General features: G+C 37.9%; 1 protein-coding gene across 1 annotated transcript in view; it reads right to left on the bottom strand.

The window, feature by feature from the left end:
* Window positions 1-1830: 1830 nt before the first annotated feature.
* The window catches only part of zc3h3 (zinc finger CCCH-type containing 3), an 89013-nt gene continuing 73741 nt past the window's right edge, over window positions 1831-17102 (bottom strand). Inside the window, exons 12-14 of the mRNA XM_036561800.1 lie at window positions 9861-10024; window positions 9519-9670; window positions 1831-2670 (exon numbers count right to left, since the gene is read on the bottom strand). Of these exons, the coding sequence (XP_036417693.1) occupies window positions 2639-2670; window positions 9519-9670; window positions 9861-10024 (348 nt within the window). The 3' untranslated portion in view covers window positions 1831-2638. The remainder of the gene's footprint in view (window positions 2671-9518; window positions 9671-9860; window positions 10025-17102) is intronic.

Below are 17102 nucleotides of genomic sequence, written 5' to 3'. Positions count from 1 at the left end.
TGCATTCCTTAACACCGTCTAAGCAGTGAAGTATGGGTGTGACAGCATCTTGTTGTGGGGATGCTTTTCCTCAGCAAGGACTGGGTATCTTGTTAAAATTAAAGACCAGATGGATGGTGCAATATACAGGGAGATACTACAAGACAGTTCGCTTCAGTCTAATACAGAACTAAAGCTTGGGAGAAACTTCACTTTTAAGCAGGGCAGTGATCCCAAGCACAAGGCCAAAGCAACACAGGAGTGGTTGAACAGCAAAAAGGTTAATGTCCTACGACAGCAAAGTCAAAGTCCAGGTCTAAGTCCAATAGAGAATCAGAGACACTTTTTAAAAATTGTGGGCCACCAGCATGATCTCACCAACCTAAACAACATGGAGCAAATCTGCCAAGAAGACTGGGTGAAAATCTCTCCCAAACAATGTGCAGAGGTGGTAGAAACTTACCCAAAACTTTTTTATTGCAGCAAAAGGTTGTTCTACCAAGTCCTAGTCTGAAGGGGTCGAATACTTACTTAAATGTGGGCAGTATTGAAACATCTGCTGACAAATATCGAATTTTGACTTTAAAAGCATATTGGTTTGCAATAAAAATACTGTCTGGAACACTCTGTAAAAGTGTCATTTGTAATCCAGACAAATCTGATGAATTGTAAGAGTTGAATACTTTTGCAAGTCACTGTATGTATCAATAGTGATAATTAGACAACAGACAACTATAAAAAATAGTAGTCCTTTATTCTGAACATCAGCTTATTGAACATCAATATGGATTAAGCATTCTCTTCGTATTTATATCTCCTCTCCACTCCAGCCTTAAAAGGCTGATAATCCACATTTTTCTTCTATTATATTTTCCCTGTGTTTGCATCATGTACAGAAAACAGTCATAATTCATGTTTACAAGACCCAACCTCTTTTTCTCTCTTAGAATTAAACAGGCTGATTTTGCTGCTGTGCCATTAAGACTGATGCAGTCATATGCAAAGGTCTGAATACCCCCGTCAAATGAAATGGGGAAAAATAATGCATATTAGGGGAAAAAATAAAACCTCAAATAAAAAAATGTGACATATCTTTGGCACAGTCCACACCTTGTTTCATTTTTTCCCCCAATATGTTTAACTCCACAAATAAAAAGTAATTGTGCATTAAAATGTGTAGGAGCGAGAGAAGTGTTCTCTGTAAATGAAGTGTTCATATTTTACATAGAAAATCAATAAAACATGTCATTTGTCCACTGCCCAAACTTTTGCATACAAGTGAATATGCACTACAAACTACTGTTCTGATTATCATAATTTTTATTCAAAAATCAGTTCACTCTGAAATGCACAAAACAAAACCACCAAGTTTGGACTGAAATCCACAAGCACTCTTTTCGGATGTTTGGATCTTTTGACAGGCTGTAATGATAATTTAAACAACATTTAATTGTTGTTTTCACATATATATTTAACTCCAATGACTCTGAAGTAACAACACTCCTTAACACTTCAGTTTGAATGGTGATCATATGGAAATATGTTCATGGTTGTGACATCACAACAACGATTAATTCAAACCAGGTCTTTTTTTTGCAGCTTGGTCTCTATAATGGACTGTATGGAGCAGAAGTGAACAGTACGTTCTTGAATGTTAACAGTGTTTATAGTGTAGTGAATCAGTACAACCTACTTCAAAAAAAAGCAAGAAAATTCAGTTCCTCATGATTTGTCCCCTTAAATCTTTTCGTCTCTCTCTTTAAGGCATGTGCAACAGTTCTTTTCTCATATTTCACAGCACTTTGCATTGTTGGTAACACAGCAAACTCACACAATCATTACTCCACAAAATCTGAAAACAGCTTTAATTCAACTTTCCAATACAAAAATCCTCGACTTAAATATTCCACAATAAAATGACAGATTGTTTCATTCAAACTAAAATTACATTTCTTTAAAAGTGTCACATGCAGAGAAAATAGTCCCTGAGATCTATGAGCTCTAAAGGGTGACTGTGTGTATCAAAACAAAAATTAAATACAATTGGAAAATAAGATACATTTTGAAAGTGATTTGACAGACAATGTCAGAGAGCAGGTGATTCAGGTGTCTGGATGCAGATGAAGACCTGCTGTCACATACGCAAATGGAAAGACACCGATCAGCCATAACAGTAAAATCATCTCCTTGTTTCTACACTCTTTGTCCATTTCATCAGCTCCACTTACCATACAGGTGCACTTTGTAGTTCTACATTTACAGACTGGAGGGCTAACAAAGTATGCAGAGAAACAGACGGACTACGGTCTGTAATTGTAGAACTACAAAGTGCTCCTAAGTGAAGCTGATGAAATGAATGAAGAGTGCAGATACAAGGAAGTGGTTTTAATATTATGGCTGATGGGTGTAGATGCTATGTATATGCTTATTCCAAGATTTTTTCTGTGTTCTTCTCTATGTAGTTTTCTGTATATTAAGTCAGTCATTCATTCATTATTATATCTTTTACAATAAAGAATGACTTGGCAGCAATATCTCAAAAATATAATTAATATGTCTATGAGTGGCAATCCTAAACACGCTGCAGTTGAGCCAAAGGACTCCTGCTGTTCTAGCCATCAGCTGTGTGTTGAAAAGGCCAAATGGTTCCTGGAGCTTCCTAGAAGCGAGGCTTGATATGCAGTTTCTTCCCTAGAACACAGAGAGCAAAAAAAAAGAATAAGTCAAAGACAGAGAGAAAGCGTGCGCCATGGAAGAAGAAATGTGTCCCTCCCAAGCATGTACAGCCAACAGGCAAAAGCTTGGGCACCACAGTTAAATGGCATATTCTGTTGATTAGTTAACACATCCTCTACAGAGATCACACTGCACAATTTAATGCACAATTACTGTTTATTTGCTGAATTTAGCATATTGAAAAAAAAACAAAACATAAAATGTGGCCTGTTTATGTTTTATTTTTTCCAATATGCTAAACTCAGCAAGAAATATAAACTGTGCAGATACATATCATATTTAAGTGTGTTCTCTGTGTTATTTTCACTAAGAAAATCAACAAAACATGTAATTTGATATGGGGGGGCGATGTTTAAATTTTGGCATACAACTATAAGTGTGTAGCTATGCAGGGATGTAAAAGTGATTGATTTTCTGAATTAATTTTGGAATGTTAGAATCAATTATAGCAATATTCAATACGGTATGTGCCACCTTCCTTATATTGTGATATTTTACCTCCATTTTTTATTTTTTGACAGAAGACCAGCTGCCAAATTACTTGGAATTCTTTTTTATATTATTTATCATTATTATTTATTTTATTATTATTTTTTTCTTTACCTTGACTTACACTGAAAGTTAAGAATGTATATATTTTTTAAAAGTTACCTTTATTGGGGATACGAGGTTTTATTCCAACAATATAGTATATTCTACAGCTGCATCTGTGTATTCAGTTGATTTAAAGAAAAAAAAAATAATTGAGTCATACCAAAATAACAGAACCAAATCAAATCATAGCGAAATCTGAGATTTTCTGATGCATTCCCCCAAAGGCTGTAACTGAATTGATCATATGAGGTTAGAGATTCACACCCCTGGCAGCTATGCATCATTTCTTTATGTTCAGTAGTAGTTCTGATTCATATGAGGCCTGTGCCAAATGTGCGGCTGCCATGTGAAACTGAACAAGAAATAAAATATTAATACAACAAATGTAAGAAATGTGACACAAACCAGAGCAATGAAAGGAATCAGTGTAATGAAATCCCTGATCGCAGTGACTCATGAGTGACAACACCAACGTGTGACTTCAGACTTGAGACTGAGTGAGTGCAAGGACCCCAGAGAAAGGGGTGAGATGAAAGCAGAGTGAGTGAGGAAAGCAGGGAGTGGAAAGTGAGACAGTTTGTGGAAAGTGAAATTGAGAGAGGAGAGAGGAGAGAAGAGAGAGGAGAGAGAGAGAGAGAGAGAGAGAGAGAGAGAGAGAGAGAGAGAGAGAGAGAGAAAAGAACGTACAAATAAGCAAAAAAAAGAGTAAAGGAGGAGAAAAGCAGTAAAGAGAGAACAATAAAGCAATAAAGAGTACATATACAGTACTTTGCAAAAGTCAGAGACCGACCTTTCATTTATTTGATTTACAGTCAAAACAGTTGTAAGGTACTAGTTGTTAATTTTTTTAGTAACAGAAAAAACATATCAAACAGAAAATTACATAAAAGCCTCAACAACTAAATATAATAACACATTTTTGAGTATTTAGTGTGTCCACTCTTTGCCTTTATCCCAGCTTTCATTCTTTTTCGGGACTTGCTTTCAGCTTTTCAAAAAAATCTGCATACTTTTCCACACCTCCAATCTGGAAGGCAGCTACGGTGTTTTTGGGTAGGTACTCGTGTGAATATTAGTGTCTGTTTGAAGAGTAACAGTGTCAGCGACACCTTTGGTAACAGCTTTTGTTAGGAGGACCAGAGCTGGCTCTACCTAATAAGTGGCATAAGCAGCTACTTAGGGCCCCCTGGCTGCCAAGGGTCCCCTAACAAATTATTTCTATACCATAATTTTTTCTAAGATGCTCAAGTGAGGCAAAAAAGAAACTGGTTAATCGTATCTCAAAAAAGAATGCACACACCTAAAATGGATAAAAAATAGAAAAGAGGTAGCGATGTCGAGGATAAAAAGCTTAAAGATATAAATATGTTCTGTCTTTCTGCAGTGTTAACGTTATGCTAAAATTTTTGTATTTGATCTCGGGTCTGTCTAACGAAGCAGGCTTTCTGAATAAGTTTCAGCTTCTCAAAATCTGAAAAAGATGCAGTGAACTCACTGTGCAACAACAGTTAACAACTTTTATATATATATATATATATATATATATATATGCACACATACACACCGATCAGGCATAACATGTCCTTGTTTCTACGCTCATTGCCCATTTTATCAGCTCCACTTACTATATAGGTGCACTTTGTAGTTCTACAATTACAGACTGTAGTCCATCTGTTTCTCTGCATACTTTGTTAGCCCCCTTTTACCCTGGTCTTCAGTGGTCAGGACCCCTATTGACCCTCACAGAGCAGGTACTATTTGGATGGTGGATCATTCTCAGCACTGCAGTAACACTGACATGGTGGTGGTGGTGTGTTAATTGGTGTTGTGCCGGTACGAGTGGATCAGAAACAGCAGTGCTGCTGGAGTTTTTAAACACTCACTGTCCACTCTATTAGACATTCCTACCTTGTCAGTCCACCTTGTAGATGTAATGTCAGAAACGATAGCTCATCTGCTGCTGCACAGTGTTGATCGGTGAAAAAAAAACAAAAACTGATGTGTGTGCACCCCACTTATGTGGTAAAAAAGCAATTCTGTCATCACTGCCACCAGGGTTAGATCCAGCTAAGCTTACAGAAACCTGGGTAAGCAAGAAATACTAAGAATGCTGAGAAGGTTTTCTGTAATTTAAACTGTAATGAACATTCAATCATCAACAATACTTTATGTACAAAAACATGTCCTCTGTATAATGTAATTAGACACATCTCTTAAACATTACAGTCCATAATGTTTCAATTACATCAATGCTTGTTTGATTTTATGGCAAAAGCACCAACACTAATTATCTAAAATGATTTACAATAAAGTTTTTTTAACTTCAACTTGTTTTTTTTTACAGGAGCAATGGTATGTTTTTTATAAAATTAGCCCTGTCAGAATGATTATATAATCTGATCACCAACTGCAATTATTTGGTCAATGTTTATGTCACACAATTATGTCACAGTGCGTAGTTTCTGACTTTGCACTTTAACACTTTTAGAGGGCAAAGGTCAGTGATGTTAGTTTATTTGAGCTCGAGTTGTGTCTGCTGTCAGCTGGAAGCTACTAAACATCAGCCAGGAAGCAAGATGGCTAATCAGGTCATTTGGCCACTTTAGGCTTGTACTGTAGAAGCTACATACAATGAACCAAACGCTATGAAATTGTTAATTGCAGTTATTTACATGGTAACTTTCAGTTAAAATTTCATGATTCTGACAGGCTGAGACGAAATTCTACTGAACTATTCTATTCCAATGGAGTATTAATAAAATTACATGGCACAGAGGAAGGGAGGGAGAGGGAGAGAGAAGGAAGAGAGTGGGTGAGCGACGGTCAGGCTGTGACACATGGGGTCTGAGCTAATTTATCCAAAGTGGAGTGCAGTTTGTCTAGGTCACTTTAATGAAGCACAGAGGTGGACTGGCCACTCATTACTAACACTTGACTGTTCTCTCTAGAGTGTGTTGTTCCTTCAGGGAGAGGATACTGATAAGTAGCCACTGGCTACTTCAGCACAGTCACCTGGTTGATACTGTATTTGAACCACAACATTTCAAAGAACGGCTAAATGTAAAAATGGCAGCTGATGGTATCTGAAAAGGTATGGAAGCCACTTGTGCAATTCCAAGAGACTGGCCTGGCTTCACGTAACATGTTGCTTTTCTCCGGTTTAATATGGACACACAAATCACTACAACTTGGCAGCGAGAACGGCGGGGATGAGTGTTAGAGGAAGTGAATGTACGTGTGTGTGTCACAGGCAATACCCTACATAAAGAGCTTAGACATATAGACTAAAATAAACCTGGGTGCCCCTCATCTCTTCTCAGTAAGGTTATAAGAGAAAGTGAAGCATGGAGATAACTGAACATGTAATATAGTATACAGTTCAGTATATTTATTTACTGTCATGCCAACAGAGCTGCTTGAAATGTGCCTTGATGAGTTCCACACAAACAATAATAGACAGTAACAAGATCCATTAAAGACAGCGAGACCAGTAAAGTGAGACAAAAAAAGATGTGTGGTATATGTATATTCAAAAACAGTAACAGTAGCAAAGATTTTACTCCAAGTAATTTGGGAGTATTTTAATTGGCCCAAATAATCATGAAATTTTCACAAGATATAAAGGATGCTATGTTCAAATAACGTAGAAAAATAAAAACAAAAAATAAATACTTCGGACAGTGACAGTCTAAAAAAATCTCAGTAATTAAAAACATAAAACTGTTCAGCTGTTTGCAAGTTTAACTGTCCTGTACTGAGAAGACTTGAACAGATTTCTTGTTAAGCATGGGATAGAAGATAATGGACCGTTCGCTACACATTAACATATTATAATACACAAACTTGGTTAACTGGTGCACTGGTGCAAGCAGGGCCAGTAGCCCAAATTAAAATTTACCATCTCACAGAGGTGTGCATTTGAAATTAGGTTTATTATTCAAAAATAGCCCAGGCAAATATTTTGGTGACTGCGCTTGAATAACAGAGGCTGCCTTAAATAAACGAATGAGCCAATGCTAACACTAGAGCATAACGCCACCCAGTGCAGGGGTAGATAGCGATGACTTGTCTTCTACATGAGATTCTTCTCTACAGTGGACAATGTTTTAACATGCCAGTTTGTTAAGGTAATATTGAGAACCCTGAAGGTGAGGTATAATTCTTGGAGAACGGGACCTGAGAAGGCAGAGACAGTATGGCTACTAGGCTATCTACACTAGCTAGTATAAGCTAGAACCAAAACAAAAAAAAAACTATATTAGGTGTTTTTGTTTAATACTCTTCATAGTTGACTTTCAGCAAAATTTTCTGTCTTTCTCCTACAAGGCACTCGTGTTTTATGGTAGCAAAGTACAACATTATGTACTTACTTTAATCTTAAAGACTAGCAAAACTGTTATAGCACTGATAAAAATGAATAACACTTCAATGCCCTAAATATTTTCTTTTAGTATTGGTATATAATGACACCTGGAAAGGTTAACTGAAGTACTTGAGTGCTCAGATGCATCCCTAGCACTAAATATAAGCCAAGAAATCTAGAATTTTCTGTTTTAATGTTCCTGAGTATGCTGAGATTAGAATATTCACAAAACAGATTCAAATGAATGGGTGTTTGTTGGGGGGTCTCAGACTCCAGACGGTACCAATGACGGTTAGGAGACAGTGTGAATGACAGTTAGGAGAGTGTGTAAGTGTGAGGTCAAAGGTTAATGAGAATAGATTCGGAGCAACAGGAGCTAAAAGAGGAAAGTGGCAAAAACAACTGGAGAAAGAGAGAGTGAGGGAGAAAAAAGGCAAGACTAAAGTGAGCAAAGAGTTGCAAGTAGAAGTTTCTAACAAATTTTAGATCGTCCTCACAAAAGACACATTGGAAGGTGATGAACACATGCTCAGCATACAGCAAGCGCTGATGTTAGAAATGTTCTATACCATAAGCTGTGCCTGGTGTATGACTGTGCATGTGTGTGTGTGTGTGTGTGTGTGTGGGACACATGGGGCCCCTCTGCACTAATCCTCTATCAGTCAGACTGTCAGCATCACCTTCAGCTGTGCCTATGCTCCATAACAAACCTAAATATTATTACCCCCTTTCCTTAAGCATTATACTGACCCTCCCTATCTATTCTGAAATATCATTAGCTCCCACCCTAAGCATTAAGCCGTGTTTCATGGACATGGATTAAGCATAGACTAGGACTAAATCATAACATCAGTGGTAATTTTAATTTACCATTAAAAAATACTTTGAGTCTAGAATTAAGCTTAAACTGGGTCTGGTAAACCAGCCCTATACCCACCTATTCCCTTTCTACCTTATTCCTAAATTTTATTACCTCCTTCTCTGAATATTATTCTCTTTTAAATGCAGTTCCCTATGAGTTATACCTCATCTCCAACCTAAATCTTAAATACAGTTGTGAGAAGCTGTGAACGTTGTGACAATTATGACAATTATGAACCTTTAGGAACCTTAGGAATGATCTCAATTTGCTCTGGGAAGTGCACCTAAAACAATTTTGGCCATAATAATAAATAAACAAACAAAACAAAAGTGTCATATCCATATTTAATAGGATAATGACTTGGAAAATGTTTTCTACTCAATTCTAGTGTAAAAAATTAATGAAAAAAAAAAACTGCTCAAATACACAGTTTTGAAGCACAGAAGATTGCAAACGGGTACAAAAAAAATTCTAAAATCCACAGTCAGGCTGGTAGTTCACAAATTCAACACTTGCTGAACCGATTTCAGATTACTTTAAAGGGGTTCACAATTTCATATCATACTTTTAAATGAATATGTACGCACCAGGCATTAAGTAGATATTAAATAGGCAGGTCAATTCAATTTCAGAATCAGCATTTGTCCATACATAACATAATTTACACCTTTCCCTAAAATCAGCATCCTTTCTTTTCAACTGCAACACATTTTTGTGTTTTACATTACCCGCCACTACTTGAATTATTGTATGTTAATGCCTCTTTTTACAAGGGCTATACCATGATACCCCCTGAGTGCACTATGTTACTTATGTCAGCACAGAGCACATAGGCTACATGCGAAAATACTCATTTGTTAATCATGAAACTGCATGATTAACAAATGTACTATTCAGTTGAAAAGAGAGGGGAAGAGCTGATAAACTCTGAATACTACGAGATATTTTTCATCATAATAATAATTGCATATAGCTGAATCTCACCTGTGGCCTCTACTCCTGCTACAGTAGTGCATTCGGGGCTATCAGCGGCCTCTGGGGTGTCTGGGGAACTGGACAGAGAGATGAAGGAGGGCAGCTTCGCAAGGCCTGAACTAGGGGTGCTCTCATCTGCCTGAGTGGAGCTTGGCTCTGGACTGAACACAGAGGTGAAATATGGCATTACACAAAACATGCAATATATATATCATTGTCTGTTGTGAGGGTGTGATGCTAAAATAACATTATATTCCACATATTTGAGGTTTTAATTATCAAAAAAGGAAATGGCAGCAGTGTTAAAAGCGCTGAGTTGTGGTGGATGGTGGATATTGGTGCTGTCCCAACCTCTTCATGGAGTCCCTGGTGCGGGCTTTTTTGGCTGTGGCCGAGCTGAGGCTGGATCCAGTGCGCTTAGCTCTCTGCCTGTGCTGTAGTTTACACTTCGACCCTTTGGGACACACACCAGTGCTGGAGAACTCCGGACACACAAGAGTGTGTTTCTTCTTACACTATGGGGAAAACGCATTTGTCACTACTATGCCATCATCATTGTGGTAAGCAATTTTTCATTAATGGTCTCCACTGATAGTACACATTGTCACTGTCATATCAAAATCTCATAACTCCATAACTCCAACACCATAACTCATAACCTCATAAGTCCTTTACATTCTGTGAACTACACATGATGAATGGACCAATAGAAACGGCCCAAAAAGTCATTGGAATAAATTCTTATTACAAGACCATACATTAAAGTTACTATTTAGGAGAATTTTATTTTTATTTTTATATTTATATTTACGGGCAATATGAGAGTTTGTGTTTTGGATGGTGTACATGTGTTACAGAAGTTAAAGCAAATGGGGTATATGTTTATGTGTGTGTGTGCGCGCCTGTGAGAAAAGGAAAGCGACTGAGTGAGCGAGTGAGAGTAGGTGAGAGAGTGCGTGTGCCTGTGTAATATGGGCGTAAATTGGTAGCTTCATTCTTCAGGAGATCGGATCCTTTCCACCTGTCAGAAAAGCTAATTATACCCACTATGGGGTGAGGGCCGCAAGACGTATGTGTGTGTGTGAGAAGATAGAGAGTGCATGTGGAGCAGGTTGCTCTTGAAATAGAGCAAGTAAATGTGTGTGTGTTGGGGGGGAGCAGCTATAAGATCGTGTTTCCGGGAACAGTGTGGACTCTCCGTCACCCTGTAGAGCAAGCAGTCTGGTAATGCTCTCCACACAGACCGAAATCTCCAGCTCCTGCAGCCATAACCCCAAACCCCGCCCCCCAAACCCCAACACACACTGCTTTATACACCTATACAAGCCCAGAGTCCAGTCTAGTGTCCCGCCTAGTAACTGCGCTGATAGTTATTTAGCCATAAGACAGGCACTCCATTAAACACATAGCAAAGCAGCAAAGACTATTTTTTTATGTAGCACCTAAACTCTGAAACAGTATGCTTGAGAACATTAGAAATGCAAGTTCGGAAGTTGTTTTTAAATCCAAATTAAAAACACATTTGGTCAGGCTAGCATATGTCTAGTGTATTGGGTCCCTCCTTTCATATTCTATAATTTATATTTATGCTGTTATTTCATACATTATCTTTTTCATTTAAAGTACAAAAAAAAGTTTGGACAGTACAAATACAAACCTGGCTTCAGCACTTTATAAGTCCTTTTTGATGAGGAAGGTAGCCTGTTCACTTTTGTTTCTTTTTCATTTAAAACAAATGCTGGAATAAGAGTAGATTTAATTTACAGAAGCTTTGACTTGTCCTCTGTACTGAGCACTGCGTGTTTCTTTAACTGCTATACTTACGTAAGAACGCATGGTGAGTTTATACAACAGGACCCTGCATTTGCAATGCGTTGGCCAGTCATTTCTCTTACATGCGTCTGTCTCTGAACTAGCTCCTCCTATGCAACCTTTAATAACATTTTAGCTTTCCTCTACTTCATGGATCATAATGCATCAGAGTTTAATGCAGAACTTCCACTTTATAAGCCAGCACTTTTAGTGCCAAGATACATGTACATTCACTTCCAGTACAGAATTAAAGAACTCCCGTTAACTTAACACAGTCATTCAGAGTGCTTTCATGTGAAATGCTCCATTCTAGAGAATCTTAGAATCTGAACTGTCCGCAATGATACAGCGGTAGTGATGGGAACCAGAAATTCACCTCTGCAAGCTCCCACATATAAAGTTATTACATTAAATGGTTATAAATACTCAGCCTAATGTCTGAGATCCTGTTTTACGGTAGTTATGTGGCAAAGACAACGAAAACATATTTAAATCAATGTATTTTATCGATTCAAGGTGGAGGGGTAAATGCAGGGTGTTGTAAGGCAAAATAGCCCCAAAAGAAAACTTTTTCTTTCAGATTTACCACTATTTTACCATCATCAACATGTAAAAACTCAAAAGACGTGTAGATTCACTGATAGTTTTAGATAGTACATAAAATGGCTGTATTTGCATTGTAGACATTGGGGCCTCTGGCTCCACCCTGTAAAGAGTCTCTACAAATGAATTATTTCACATCAAATTTTGAAAAGCCTGTGGAATTCCCCTTTAGTACTACTTAGGCCATCTCTGCTTAAACATTCCACTTGAAGCATTTGATGTTTGTAACACACATTCATGTGGCTGATAGCCTGTTAGCTGTTCACCCTAGACCTAACTAAACAAAACATTTTACTTCATATACACACAATTTGTAACTACAAACATTTGTGAATTAGCGAGATTCTGTTGGTGTGGGTTCCTCTTTTCCAGTGATGCTCGCAAATGTGAACTGAGTGCTAATAATTTCCCTTGTGGAGAATCCTCAGACTGCTAAATATGGCTTTACAATGACCAGTGAACAGTTTGCAATAGTTCTTTAGTTTGCAATTTGAAGGATACTCATCAAACAAAAACTAAGCAGATTCATCAACACATTTTAACACATTAATTTTTGTAATCAAGTAATTGATTTCAGTAGAATCATGTGAGTAATCGTGACAGTCTTGATTCTGAGTACTAAGAATCTGGATTTTTTGTACAATTATTCTGGGACAATTAAAAGAATTCTCTTCAATTTGAGAATGATTCTGCAGGATGCTTTTGTTTCTTGCTCTTCTTTTAAATGATTCCTCAAGAAGAGAAACATTCAATGGCATAGAAATCCATATGATCAATAATGGCAGATCAGGACTATGCCATGCATGCAATATAGTCTTCTTTACTGCTAAATGAATAAAAGACAGATAATGGCCCTGCATATCATTATACCTTTAAAGAACATAAAGTTCTGAAACCAAAAAAGTAATTTCTTAAGCAAAGCATACACACGGCAACATGCATCCCCATACGCACACGCACACATACATACACGCACAGAGGGTCTCATGGGACAAGATTATCGCAGCCTCTGAGTCCTGCTTCCTAATACCCCCTACATCATCCTATAGACAACATCATCACTCACCACCCTCGTGGCTAATTGCTCCAATTTGCTAAATCCTTCTCCACTTGAGCTCAGTCGATTCCAATTTCACCTCATCTCTGAGGAGCATTTGGGTCCTTTTTGTTTTTTTCAACACCCATTTGTTTCTAGTTTGACTGATAATGTTGATCTAGAGCGTCACTCATCCAGAGCTCTGAAGCAGGGCATGACGGCAAACCCCCTTCTGTATTCAGCACTGACCACAATCCAATCTCCCTAGCAGCTAAATAACTGAAATGATAAAGCCTATACCCTGTTGTGAAGGTGGATTTAAAAGGAAATTCAAATTTACAAGGTTTTCTTTCCCCAAATGCAGTCAATTATCAAAACGTTTGGTATCTTAAATTCTCTTCTTGCTTTTGCACTGAAGCTAAGGGGCTAACATAGCTAACACGTAATGGAACCTTTTACCAACAATTAGCTTTGTGCAAACTGCAAAACCTAAATCATTACACATTTGCCTCAAACTAAGCAGAGCTGAGTAATCTCAAATAGACTTATGAGTTATTTATAGGACAAAGTACATTGAAAAAACAGGCTTTCAGGCAGCTGCTACTGCTGTTCTTATCTATGCAAAGTACTTTCATCCATTTATATGGATAACAACATGTCATACAGTGTTAAAAACAAGATAAACATTCTATTTGAGGTTATGCAGATGGAAGCAAGTGTGTGATGGTTTAGGCAAACAGTTTGCATGATGTTAACTGGTGGGGTATAATTGTCCTTTACATGCTAGACAAATTACCGTGTGTAGATTCAAAGAAAAACGTAAGAAGCAATTTTCAGACATCAAACGTGTTTTGAATAATAGACTGTAATTGGGGTCAGGAGAAAACTTTGTACATTTGGTATTTTCCTTTAATTCCACTTTCACAGCATGGTGTAGGCTCTCTTAATTCAGGTATTTAGATGCTATGGAGAAAAAAAAATTGGTTAATGCAGAATACAGGAGCTCTGGAAGCAAACCTTGAACACCAAACATGTCCTGGCTGTCTCACATCATTTGTGGGAAGGTGAAAATTGCAAGAATTCTTTTTTTTTTGTTTCAAACTATCACTTAAAATGCTTTTTAACATTTCTGGTTTTGGGGCAGTACACACAGTAAAGCACACAACAGGAGCTATGTTAATGGCATCCATCAGGGATCAGACTTTGGAACTCTGTTCTATCATTGGCCTCTCAGGTCACTGAGGGGTGGACAAATAAAACATCATAATACTTGAAGACATTTTTACAATGGCCCATATTCATCAAAGTTGCATAAAAAGATGTGGAAACATACAGTGACATAAGCTTTAGAGCTATCAGCTACAGTGTGTGAAATCCAGCACTCGTTTTGCAATCGGTTTGAGCCTATGCATTTTTGATGAATAAAGGCCAATATGTATCATGATATTTCGTTTTTCTGAGGTTTAATAAGTTGGAACAGAAAGAATGCACTAGTAGTGCAACATTTAAAAATGCTACCAAAAACCACTACAATACTTTTTATTCAGTGTAGTAGTGGGTCGTCGTGGCCAAAAATTTATATCACAGTATAAATATGATTACTGATAATATCAGTATATATCATGAATTTGTGTAATGTGTATATGTTTTTTTCCCAAATAAAACCATTTTGGATGCTTAAGTAAAACTATTTTGTAGATAAAATGGCACATTATTCTGGGATGTCCCTTCGCTTTTATTGAGAACCATTTTTAGCACCTGAAGTAAATCAGAAATATTTTTATTAGGAGAAGAGTAAAAAGAGAAACAAACATTATACAGGCAGATGTCATTATTGCTGGCTAACTCTAATGAGATAAAGGTGAGTGCATGTAAAACATACAGTGGCGAAAATGGAACTTACACTCAAGCTTTCATCTGTAGTCATCAAGACACCACTGGAATCTGGTGAATATTCCAAACCAATCACTCTATCAGTATAAGCTGAGAAGCTGCGGAGCCACTCAGCTTCTAGGCCGAGACTGCTGCATCACCTGAAGCAGCTGGCTGAGTGAGGGGTGTCGTAGGTGGTGCGCATGGAAAGCTGGCTAGTCTCCAACTGGCCAAGACACCAGCTTTTCCTTCCACTCTCTTTTCCCTACTACTCATTAACTCATTACATTCTGATGTCTGCTCTTTCGAAAACAAACCAGACTAACTTAACTCAGACTGCAACTCACTACACGAAAGGTAATGGAATTAGCATGTTTTGCATCTATGTACGTAGCCTTATCTGTGTTTATTTGCGGCTTGCCGCAAATTTAAATATTGTCCACTACCATTGCACCCTGTTTCACAAGGAGCACTGCACTAAATCCAGTTAAACAGGGCCAATTATGCTCTTTTGTTAATGAAACATGGAGTTGGTCAATGCTCTTTAAAACTGATCCACAATATGCTAATTACTGTGACAATTTATCATTATATATTATGACATGATAAACTGTCACATTGCCTATCCCTTGTTCAACAAAGTAGCATTTCTGTCCCATGGAGAGCATCTCCTGAAGCAGGCGGTGAAGTAATGGGAAAGAATAAGGTTGTTGTTAGGTGGACACTAAGAGAAGGTTCATTAACTGTGATGTGAATAGCTGCCTCTTTCAGCAAAGAAAACACATGAAAGGCCGCGCCTGAGCCAACCCAGCTCGCCCATACATTTTCATTTACATAAAAGCGGTGAAAGAGAGGGGAAAAGGAGATGCATGAAAAAAAGGAGAAGTGGATGGAACATCTTTATACCAGCACAAGTTAACAATTTTCCACTTGATTTAAAGAAGGCTGGAAAGTCTCTGGGGCCTATTAGAAGAGCTTTCTACTGGCCACAAAGCAGAACGAGTCAGCACATTTTACAATGTTACATTACAGAGCGAGAGAGAGAGCAGGCGAGAGAGAAAGAGAGAGAGAGGGAGAGAGAGAGTATGCAACACAAGCAATGAAAACAGGACAGGAAAGACAGAATGAGAGTATGGAGAGAAAGAGATCCATGGTAAGAGAAAAAGAAGAGGGAAAGAATGATGGAGATGGAGAGGAAAAGCGTAAGAGAAGCTAGAAAGGCCGAGTGGTAGACAGTGTGAGCTTCAGACAGAGAGACAGATGGTGAGAGCAAGGCAGGAGAAGAGAGATGGAGTGAAAAAAAAGAGGGGGAGAGAAATGGAGAGGATGAGAGTGCGCTTTAACCCTTGCTCCGCTGGCATATCCATCGCTGGCCTCTCGCCTGTACTGCAGTCATCAGCACTTTTTCACGTCCATAATTATGGCATGCTATCCATCATATCTGAGACAGTGCTTTTGGGACGGCGCAAAATTACAGACCTAAGCACTTCAGCTAATAGAATAAATATTAATATCTCTCTTTATATATTCGCATTCTCACCCCAAATATTTAAATGAGCGCTGACAGCTAGAGAATGCATTTGTTACGATGGAAGAAAAAGCAAAAGATGAACAAATGGAGAAGGGGTGAGGAAAAAAGGGACAGAGATAAAAAGGGGTGATGGTGGAAACAAAACAGAGTGAGAAGAAGAAAACGTGAAAGGAAAAAACGTCTTGAGGCAGAACATCACAAAGCCATTTCATTTCAACAAACACTTCAAGTAACATTGTGTAATCGTGTGTGATAATTAGCCTCTAAACACCCATGCTAGTGGAGTTCACTCTTAGAATGGGTGTGCAGAGGTCACTGTACTATGAAGAGCTACAGTCAGACACAATGTTAAGCAATCGGTGAAAATAAGAGATGAAAGTACCAGTGCATACCAGCAAAGAGAGTTCTATATAGTCAGAGTGAGGTAATAATGGAAAACGTAATCAGGATACAAAAAAAACGGTAACAATTACATTACGGATTTTCTTCCATTGATAGGTCTGTATACTTCTTTGAATGTTGTAAAACATTTAAAATCGAGTTAGTATGAAAAGCTTCCCATACAGCACAGAAAAAGAGCCATCCTGAGAACACTAGCACACAACTGTATCCGATAGGCTCCTATTGGACAATATGGACTCAAAGGTCTAAATACCTCAGCGAAGAAAACCACATGATTCCCATAAATGCAGAACAAAACAGAAATGTAAAGCTGAGGAGCCATAACATTCAAAATTTT

The sequence above is a fragment of the Colossoma macropomum genome, unplaced genomic scaffold, assembly GCF_904425465.1.
Source record: "Colossoma macropomum unplaced genomic scaffold, Colossoma_macropomum, whole genome shotgun sequence".
In the NCBI taxonomy this organism is placed as follows: Eukaryota; Metazoa; Chordata; class Actinopteri; order Characiformes; family Serrasalmidae; genus Colossoma; species Colossoma macropomum.
Note: the sequence above shows the minus strand (reverse complement) of the source record. Positions and strands in the feature narration are given on the sequence as shown.